This window comes from Crocodylus porosus, unplaced genomic scaffold (genome assembly GCF_001723895.1).
Source record: "Crocodylus porosus isolate Cpor-Errol unplaced genomic scaffold, CroPor_comp1, whole genome shotgun sequence".
Lineage (NCBI taxonomy): Eukaryota > Metazoa > Chordata > Crocodylia > Crocodylidae > Crocodylus > Crocodylus porosus.
In genome coordinates, this window is record NW_017728912.1 from 12,502,270 (window position 1) to 12,512,727 (window position 10,458).

Sequence of the window (10,458 nt, forward strand, 5' to 3'; positions counted from 1 at the left end):
GGAGGGGACAAGTGACAGGTAAGCAGGCAACAAGAGGGGGACAAGGGATTCGGCAGGTAACAGGCAGGGAAAGAAAAAGGGGCAAGGGTCAGGCTACATACTCCCTGTTGCTGCTTTTCCTACCACTGTGAATTTAAGACAACCCTCCCTTCTATATACGGAAAATTATAACAAGCTTGTAATTTTTCATGTATAGACTCTAATGAGAGGTGGTTTTAAAAATTCAAAGTCATCTTGGATTCAGGTAAATACAGTACTAAGACTGTCAGACTCAGAAGTTAAATTCAGTAAAAGAGGAACCAGTTAAAAGCTCCTTAACACACACAGCAATGGTTTTCTTTCATGAAAGAAGGCAACACCCATTAGTCAGGGTGGTTACTTTTATGCAATTAAGTTCTCAATACAAGAGATTGTTCAAAAGAGACCTGAAGGAGGCTATCAAAGAAAGAAATATTTATGTTATTATACTGATATATAGCAGGGGTAGCTGGAAAAAGGTGTGTAAACAATTACATAGAGGGAGGAGTCAAGAACATGCTGTGTTTTCAAGTAATGTGCAAAGAGGCAGTACAAAAAAAGGGCACAAAACCAGAGGAAAACAGACTTGCCACTGAAGGTACTTCTAAAGGTAAGTAAGACTTGAAAAAAGTTTTACACCTCACAAAACAGGAAGGAATTTTTAAAAATTTCTTTGCATGTATCATTTATTTTCAGTATAATCAGAGTTGTTACAGAGAAAAGCAAGAAAAATGCTTGAATTTAAGCTACTGTACAAAATGGAGACCACAAAAATACAATTTTTTTTTTAAAAGTACATCAGCCACTGTCCCCTGGACTAACAATTGTACCATTTTCAATTCCTCTGTCTTCCATACCTCCAACTCTTATTACTTCCCTGCTCACCCCAGACCAAACTCCATTTCTTTTTCAGTACAATACAACTGTAAACCTGGTCTTGAATCATCTTAATTCAACTATTCAAACCTTATTTCTGGCTTCCTCCCTGCCTTTTATATAACATGCAAAAGGCATCCAAGATGTTGCCAGGAGCAGAAGAGCTTGCTTTGTCAAAGAATTTGAAAGCAATAAAAATAGGAAATTGGAAACTGAGAAAGCAGATTCACAACTAGCCGTATTTTAGATTGCATTAGTAGCCATAATTGTAGCTATACCGTCTCAGAAACTTGTTACAATAGGCGTTTTATACTCCTAAAGCCATATATGTAGAAGCAAACTAAATCCTGCAGGAGATATTTTTAATTACATCTGAATTTACTGCCCTTTAATTGTGCTTTTTATGCGTTTATTCGCCATGGGCAGAAACTGACAAATCACCTGATGTTACACTGGTGATGCCAAAAATGGTGAGCAAACAGATGACCCTACCCTTGGTGGTGTTACATCAGTGGCCGTGACAAAAAGATAGTGTAATATAGTACCACTTTATTGCAGGGAACAGCTATTTGCTTTGTGGCAGGAGAGTTTAGAGCTGCCTCCACTTCCCAAACACCCTGGAAAGGTGCTCCAGGGACTTGAGGGGCCTGATCCTATGCACCCTGGGAACTCTATTGCAGGAACAGACCCCCTTCAAACCCTGGAAGCACCTGCCCTACTTTCCCCACTTAGAGACATGCCCTAAGGAACATCACCGTACCTCTATGTGGTTGAAGTCTGGGTTACCCACTTACGGAGACCTGTCTCAGGAACTCCACAGGCACTTCCCCTTAAGAGGGAAAAGCCTGCATAGACCTAGGAGTGGAGACACAGGACCAAGGCAATCCTTGTGCCTCCACATTGGGACCTGTGCTGACCCATGCTTCACCTAAAGGCCTGGGTCAGCACATGTCTTACCATGGAGGTGCAGGGCAGTGCAGGTCCCAGGAAGTTCTGGGGGCCCTGCACTTCACTGCTTGGACCCACACTGACCCAGGCCTCCAGTGAAGCATAGGTCCCAGTGTGGAGGTACAGGGCACTGGGGATTCCTGGGGTCCCACACCACCCTGTGTCTCTGAGCTATCCTCTGTACCTCAGAGTGAAGCATGGACCAGTGCAGGATCTAGCATGCGTATGAGCCAAGAAAAACAGGCCAGTGAGGGACATAGGGAAACCCTTGAACAAGGCAAGCATGGTGCTCATCCATCCTATGTTGGGCCTCTGCCCACCCAATACAGGATAATGGATTATGTGGGTTTTGCCCAATGAAGTTGATCAGCTCTGGCAGGATGTATCCTACCACAGCTGATCTGCTTCATTTGGCAATGTCTCTTTTACCCTAACAAGCCAAATAAAAAGGGTACTTCTTCCAATACATGCTTAATTAACTCAACCAAATCCTCCCTAATCTTACTAAAAAACATAGATCAGCTAGATGTCTTAACTGAAGTAGAATGAATGCAATAGCTAAATAACACTTACCTGTATGATTTTTGGATTACTGGGGGGGACAAGCGCAGAGAAAAGCAAAAAGAAAAAGTAAGTAAGGTTTCTTACCACAAGGCAGTTGTAGAAATGTAACGCACAAATTCTGTAAAAGGCAAGGGGTCTGAAGATGCCCCACAACTGCGGCACACGCACTGGAATAAATGGCATGTTTTAGTCTCCAAAAATCGATGAAATTAGAAATAAGTCACCACCAGATAAATCAAATATCTAACCTGTTCATATAATGTCATAGCAAACTTCTGATGAGCAATGCAGGATTTAGATGTGCACATATCTGTTTCACTACTTGGAACTATATGGAAATGAATCCTCTCAAGTATATTTTCCTAAATCAAAAAGGACATTGTAAATAGATTATTACCTCCTTGATTCACTTTCTGTGAATATCAGTCTATGTTGTATGCAGTTACTCCTCTTGGCTCTGGCAAACTGCCTATTACAGGCAATTTACTTTTAACATTGCCCCTGCTCATGAAGCCCTGTTCATGGCAACATTTTGGAGTACTAAGACAACATGAAGCACAGGAAGTTAGTGTAGAGCATGAAACAGTTCTGAAGGTCTCAGCTGCCCCCATCATTTCAATGGGTACTAATTCAGATACCAACAATACTTTAAATGTCAACATTACTAAATAGCTGTGCTCAAAAGCAAAGCAAATAAGGATTTTTCTTAAGATAATTTCTATGACAACTTTTTCCAAATTGAGGTAGAAAGTCACAGAAGATTTGTATGGGCCTTTGTATCAGTTGATGACGTTTCCTTTTCTGTGCAATACTGACAGCAGCAGAGACCTAATTTGCTTAGCTGGCTTCTTGTGATGATGACCTTTCAAAATGGGGAAAATGAGGAGCTATCCATCTAGCTGGACTCTGCAAAGAGGGGAGGGAGGAATCTGGAAGAGGAGAGGAGAACAGAATGGTTGCACATCCATCTCCCAACCCATTTTTTAAATTTTTTTTAGGCACCTGCCTCTGCTCCATTGCCTATCATACTGAAGAAGCCACTGAACCGGGGGGGGGGCGTGGCTTGGGTTACATTTCCTTATGCCGGTTTATCCATTGCCTTTCATAACAGGACAAAAGGTCTCAAACACAGACCATTCTTCTAGATAGGCATCATCCACAGGTGCTTTAACATAATGATATACATAATGATAAAGTAAAGTAACCCTGCTTCAGTGGTAGTGCCCCTCTCTATTAAAGCACTCCTTAACCAAACGCAAGGTAGCAGAAGACTGGGAACACACTACAAATTGCCATGAGAAACATCAGCCCTAGATGCAAGCTGTTTAACAGTTAAGGGATTGGAGTTACCAAACTAGCCAAGAGGAACAATGATTTAGTCCCAGGCTGGAGCTGCTCTTCTTGGAAATTCTCATAGGCTACCATATGTAAAATACTCACAAAGCATTCTGCTGCATCATCCATCAATCCAAGCTGAAAACGCTGTTCATCTTTAAAGCTTTCAGCCAGGGCATGCCTCATATTATCTGATGGGAGTGCTTTTTCCCGACTATGTTGGAACTGTGCAAATATAGTCTGGAAATTAAGCAAAAATGATTCATAACTTCAGTGTTACTATTTCATGTTATACCAGAGCACGTCAAAAACTCTAAAAAGCTGCTTTGACAGAATGGCAATTGTTTTGTTCTACTTCATTTAATAAAAAAAATATGTATTTGAATATTTAATTAAACTACACAAAGTATATTAAATATATTAGCCTTTCTTTTCTACAAGAAAACAAAAAAAGTATAATTTAAGCAGTTTCCTTAAGACTCTGCGAATAACTACACATACATAATAAATTTGGATACATAATCATGAATGTAAGTAAAGGAAGTAATACACCTTCACTACCAAATATAAAAAAAACCCACAGAGAAGGGTAAGTTTATACTAATTTTAAAAATAACAGTTTCCTTTCAAGATGACTAAATTGCGTTATTCTGGCTGAGATTTACTCCACTGTGAAGCTATCACACTGAAACTGTTGTAATAGAGACTGGGCATGAAGTTGGGGGGGGGGGGGAGGTTGTTTGTTTGCTTTTTTACTGTCAACAAACAAACAAAAAATATCAAGAAAATAAATGAAACTGCTTGTTCATAGTTTTTATATAGCCCAAAGTTTGTAATCAGGGTATATCTTGGAGTCTCTGGATTAATAACTAACCTATACATATACAGGCGCAGCTTTGCAGATGCTGTGCATTCTACATGGAGGGAAGACTCAAGTTACTTTAGCATTTTTTCAAGAGCAACGGATTTGATAAACACAACAAGTATGTTACCACTTCAGAGATGTGTTTTTACAATTTTTTTTTTTGAGTAAAGTACACGTGCAAACAACTTTTATAAGCTACATTACATTGAAGAGGATGGCTCAAATCAGTACTTCAGTTTTTGCTTATTTTACAGACATACTTGGAAATGAACTACTATAACAGTCAATTAATTACTTGAACTAGGGCAGATGATAAGAAGTCAGTGTCTGCCACTTCAGAACTAGCCTGGAAATAAGCTAGCAGAAGAAGGCTGTCTAACTGGTGGACCCTAGGACACATATGGCCGATGAGGACTTAGCTTGCAGCCCTGGGCTTCTACCTGGCCATTCCTCCCCATACTGCTCTGGCTGCAAAAGTAGCCAGAGTCTCCAGACTCCCCTTTCATAGATTGCTAGGGCTGGAAGTGACCTCGCAGATCATCGGGTCCAGCTCCACTGCTCTAAGCAGGAAGACAACTGGGGTCAAGTAACCCCAGTGAGGTAGGTGACTGTCCAGTTTCCTCTTGAAAACTTCCAGGATAGGTGACTGCACCACCTCTGGAGGGAATTTATTCCGCAGTTTGGACACCGTGACAGTGAAGTTTTTCCTGATTTCAACCCTGAAGCAGCCTTCTAGGAGTTTATATCCATTGGTCCTGGTCTTCCCCAGGGGTATGCTAGTGAACAGTTGTTCACTGAGCTCCTGATGCACTCCTCTGATATAGTGTTAAGCCACTATAAAGTCCCCTCTCAACCTTCTCTTCTTTAGGCTAAAGAGGCCCAGGTCCCTCAGCCTTTCCTTGTATGGCTTGCCTTGCAAATCCCTGATCATACAGGCAACTCTTTTCTGCACCCTCTCAAGTTTTTCCATGTCATTATTGAAGTGCAGCACCCAGAACTGGACACAGTACTCCAACTGCAGTCTCACCAGTGCCAAGTACAGCGGGAGCATCACTTCCTTAGTTTTACACGAGATGCATCAGTTGATGCATGATAGCAAGTTATCTGCCCTGCTGGCCACCACATCGCACTGACAATTCCATGTTCATGTAATGGTCAATCATTACCCCTAGGTCCCTTTCAGCCAGGGTGCAAATCAGGCTGTCACCTCCAAGCCTGTATGTATGTTGAGGGTTATTTGCCGCCAGATGGAGCACCTTATACTTGGGCAGACTGGAACCGGATGAAGTTTAACACTTCCAACTCTCTAGCCTGTCCAGGTTCGCCTGCATTGGCAAACTTTCCTCCTCCTGCTGCCACTTCCTACCCCTTGGGGCAAGGCAGTATGGCAGATCAGGGAGCTGACAGTGAGCCTGGCACTGGGGTTCAAATGTATGGTGCAGTGGTAAGCACCTGCACAGGTGCATGATGCTGGAGAAAAGGGGGAAGGTCATGGACACATGGTAACAACAAGGGGGCACTCATATGGATACAGTGTAGCAGGGTTGTGGGTGCCCAGTGAAGCGGTGGGGAGGGACACAGGCAAATGTTGTAGTTATGGGGCATGTGGTGCATGGGGGGGGGAGGGGAGGTCCACAAGTATGCAGTGCACTGGGGGAAGGGAAAGGCTTATGTGGGAGGGGGTCTCATGGCACATGTGGCCCCCAGCCACTTGCAAGTTTGACAACACTAAGCTAAAGTACCACTGCACATTTGACAGACAAAGGTTTACATTCCCCATTTCAGCAACATATACAGCTATATGCAATGTAAACTGAAGCTGCTGTTTGGGAGCTTGGCACATGCAGGGAGTAGCAAAATACTGAGTCAAAATACAGAACAAAAGGGTTAAGTCTACCTGACAGTAGAGTTAAACACACATTACATTTTCTTCAAAGAACACATTTAAATTTAATACTAAAAGAACCTTCACCCAGCAGAAAGATATTTATATGTAGCTGGTTTAGTTATTCAAACTAACCAAAGCAAATAAGAGTCCAGAGTATATCCACTATAAAATAAAAATATTAAAAGGCATAGAAAATAGTTTTCAACCTGTGGGCATAGCGCAAGTGATGAAGCCATAGGTAGAGGGAGAAAATATTATTGGGGAAAGGGGATTAAGTAAAACTTAGAAGATACTTCTAAACAGACATCACCCAGCAACTAAATCTGTGAAGAGGGAAGGGGAGTGTGGAAGGGAAGGGCCATGGGGTGCAGATCGAGGCCTCCCCATAGTGAGGGAGGGAGTGGGGCAGAGGCAGGGGCAATGGGGTGGGGTGAATGAGGCCCTGGGGTGGGTCGTGGGATGGTTGGAGCCCTCCTAGGCAGCTCATCCAGGGGCATGAGGGGGCTCCCACTGCTATGTGCACGTGCAGAGAGGGTGCATGGGCTGCACATGCCCCCCAGATTTTTGTGTGGGGCAGAGCAGAGGTGGGCTGTCACTAAGGGGTGGGCTTTGTACCCTGATGCCATTGCCCTGGGAGCTACGTAACGCCACGTGCCTCCTGCTGCCAGGTGGGCACAGGATACAATACAGCCAGCAACAGCAGCGGGGCACAGAGCCCCAGCACTCAGCAGCAGCCTACCTCCACTCCATCATGAGCACGAATCCAAGGAGTAGGTGAAGCCCCCTACCACATCCAGGTTGTGCTCAGCAGTGGGAGCCTCCTTGCACCCCTGGACAAGCTACCCAGGTCTCCAACCATCCCACTACCTGACTTGGGGCCTCATTCACCCCAGCTCCTGCCCCATGCCCCTTCCCCTTCAGAGATTTACCTGGGCAGCCCAACCAAGTTTTGTACCATGTTCTTGTACTTACCAACTTTCAGAAAGGAAAAGGGGAAGTCCTATTTAGAAGCTGAGAGCTCAAAAAGGTGCATGTGGGGGAGGGTTAGGGTTGAACCAAGGTTTTTCTGAAGCCTTTGGAAAAAGCCTAGCATATCAAACATCAGATACCTGATCTAGCTATGAAAAATTCATTCCATATTTATCATATCAAGAATAACTTCTGGCACAGGAAGCTACATGAGTCACCTGGAAATATTTTCCACTCCTTCTGACAGATACTACTTGTTACAAATGTCTCTGGGAATCAGTCCAGCCCTAAAGCCATTCCACTGTAGACTGAGCCAGGCACACTATGCCAGCATCGGTATTCAGATTGTAGGAGAAAGTTGTGAAAATGAAAGCATAATACCAAACTATAACAGCATCGAAATAGGATCCAGGACAGGTTATTAAACTAAATACAGATCATCTGAAATTAATTGTAAGCCAAGTTTGCCAACATCTGACATCTGTTGACTTTTGAAGGACTCCAACCAGACCCTAAAAAACACACTCACTAAAAAAAAAAAAAAAAAATTTAGACCATCGAAACCAAAGGAAGTCCGTCAATTTATAAAACCTGCAAGAAGTTTAGACAGCTAGAATGTAATAATGCAGTATGGAAATGGTCAGACTCAAGCACAGACATTTGAAAGAATGGATGTCTAAAAAGGCAGCCTATGAGCAATACTGATACAAAACCTGTAACCTAGAAAAGCCCCGACAAGTATGACCCCTTTGTGTTTCTAAGCAGTAAAGAAGCCACCAGCTACAATGATTCATAGGTTCAAACCTCAGCCCAAAGCTGGCATTCTACCTGATCACAAGCCATTAGAAAGCAACGTGAAAGAAACTTGGTAACTGAACCCAAACAACCATTTTTTTTTAAATAAGACCCCAGCACTGTGAAGCAAGGACAAAGTACAGCCCAGGAAATTCACTACTTGTAGTAGATATGACCTGTACAGGTCGTATTTGATGAGACTGAAATGCAGATGTCTCCCTGGAACAAATGATGGAGTCTAGCAACATGTTACAATATTTTCAGATTTTTAAACAGGAGACTTCAAGCAATTCAACAAATTGCTGAGCAACACATTGTGCCACAAACTGTAAAACCACTGATTATCAGGGTCGGTCAGACCAAAAAGGACAACCCTCATACTGCCAAGTAAGGCACGAGCTGCGTATGCTGGATGAAATTTTGTTTAAAAAGGGAACCAGGCAATAATTCCAGCAGATCTAAGAACCCACATCTCGAGGTAAATATACCATACTTAATTTTCCAAATGTAAAGCAGAGAAAACTTCCAAGAGAATAATGGAACTTACTGGAACCAACTTCCAAGAGAAGTGGTGCAGGCTTCTACCCTGGGGGTGTTTAAGAGGAGGTTAGATGAACATCTTGCTGGGGTCGTTTGACCCCAGTACTCTTTCCTGCCATGGCAGGGGGTCGGACTAGATGATCTGCTCAGGTCCCTTCCGACCCTAGAAACTATGAAAACCCAGACTCATCTAGTAACATGGCACAAGTTCCCAACTGATAGTGCATGTCATACAAATATACTCTATATACAGACAGAAAGGTCCCTGACCCGCATTCACTGAATGGTGATAGGATCTGTTTCCAAATCCCAATAATCACACACATGCCACATGTGCAAAGCAGGATGTACGATTTTGGAATTGAGGATCAGAGTCCAGTTACACCACTACCACTGCAAGGAGAGCCTGGGAACATGATCCTGAGCCCCCCTGCACTGACAAATAGAACGCTGGGTGCCCAGTGAACCAGTGAGGACCTGGGGCTGAAAACAACAATCAACTGACCATTTGTCTCAGCCCTGGGACTCCATTAGCATGCCAAAATTGCTCAGGCACATTTCCCAAGGCTGAGACTGATAACAAGCCAATTGTCAGTCTTAGGGCTCAGCCATGCAGCCAGCCTCTGGCTGCACGATGGGGACCCAGCCACACATACAAATTGAAGTCACAATACAAACCAGCCACAAAATTATTCCACAAAACATGTGTAATAATTTTGTGGCATATTTCCCATTTTAGCCACACGTTTAAGAAATTAATTGTGCAATAAGTTGCTACCAGTTAATCGTGTCTTAAGTATAAATGTCTGCCAGATGCTAAAGACACTAACATCCCTGAAGCTCCAATCCAACCCTGGAAAGATGTTAGAATAGGCCTGTGCGCTACAAATTACAGGAACTACCTGGTTTAATAGATTACTACTCCAATTTCCATGGGATGGACTACTTAGACATGACTCAACATTTGTCCAGACAGTGAAAGTAATGTGCAATAAGACAGGACAGTAGTACTCAACCTTTTTGCCCAGCAGGCCAGATGGGGAATGCCCAGGCCATCCATGGGCCAGATGGGACTGGGAATCCCAAATCAACTATCCATGGTTGGGATCAGGGGCATCCTGGCTCCATGGCCCTGTAGCAGGGAAGGAGGGAGCATGGTCCAGCCCCAACCCAGGCCCAAAGAGAGGGTAGGGAGGACTTGAGCTGACCCCATTTTGGGGAGGGAGAGGCTGGGACATGGCCAAGTCTAGCCTCATCCAGGTGCAGGCGTGGGTGGGAGAGGGTGTGACCTGCCCCCAACCTGCTGCACAGGGCTTGGACAATTTAGCAGGACAGAGAGGATGGCCATATTTATGGCCACCACTCCCCTGCCGCCAAATTTCCCAATCCGTGGGAAGCCCTGTGGGTTAATTCTTCCTTATGTCCAGCCTGAAGCGGTCTTGCAGGAGTTTGTGACCGTTCGACCTAGTCATCACTTGGGGCGCTTTGGTGAACAAACGTTCCCCCAGATCCTGGTGGTCACCCTCGATAAACTTACAGGTGGCCATCAGATCACCCCTGAGCCTACACTTTTCCAGGCTAAAGAGTCCCATGTCTCTCAGCCTATCATCATAAGATCTGTTTTCCTGACCTCTGATCATGCGCGTGGCTCTCCTCTGGA

The 10,458-nt window shown here is 44.0% G+C and overlaps 1 protein-coding gene across 3 annotated transcripts in view; it reads right to left on the bottom strand.

Annotated features, from left to right (window-relative positions):
* USP53 (ubiquitin specific peptidase 53) overlaps positions 1-10,458 on the bottom strand; it is a 57,305-nt gene that overhangs the window by 26,642 nt on the left and 20,205 nt on the right. For all 3 annotated transcript variants that reach the window (XM_019534044.1, XM_019534043.1, XM_019534042.1), the window contains exons 4-6: positions 3,847-3,981; positions 2,655-2,768; positions 2,491-2,573 (exon numbers count right to left, since the gene is read on the bottom strand). In XM_019534044.1, coding sequence (XP_019389589.1) covers positions 2,491-2,573; positions 2,655-2,768; positions 3,847-3,981 — 332 coding nt within the window. The remainder of the gene's footprint in view (positions 1-2,490; positions 2,574-2,654; positions 2,769-3,846; positions 3,982-10,458) is intronic.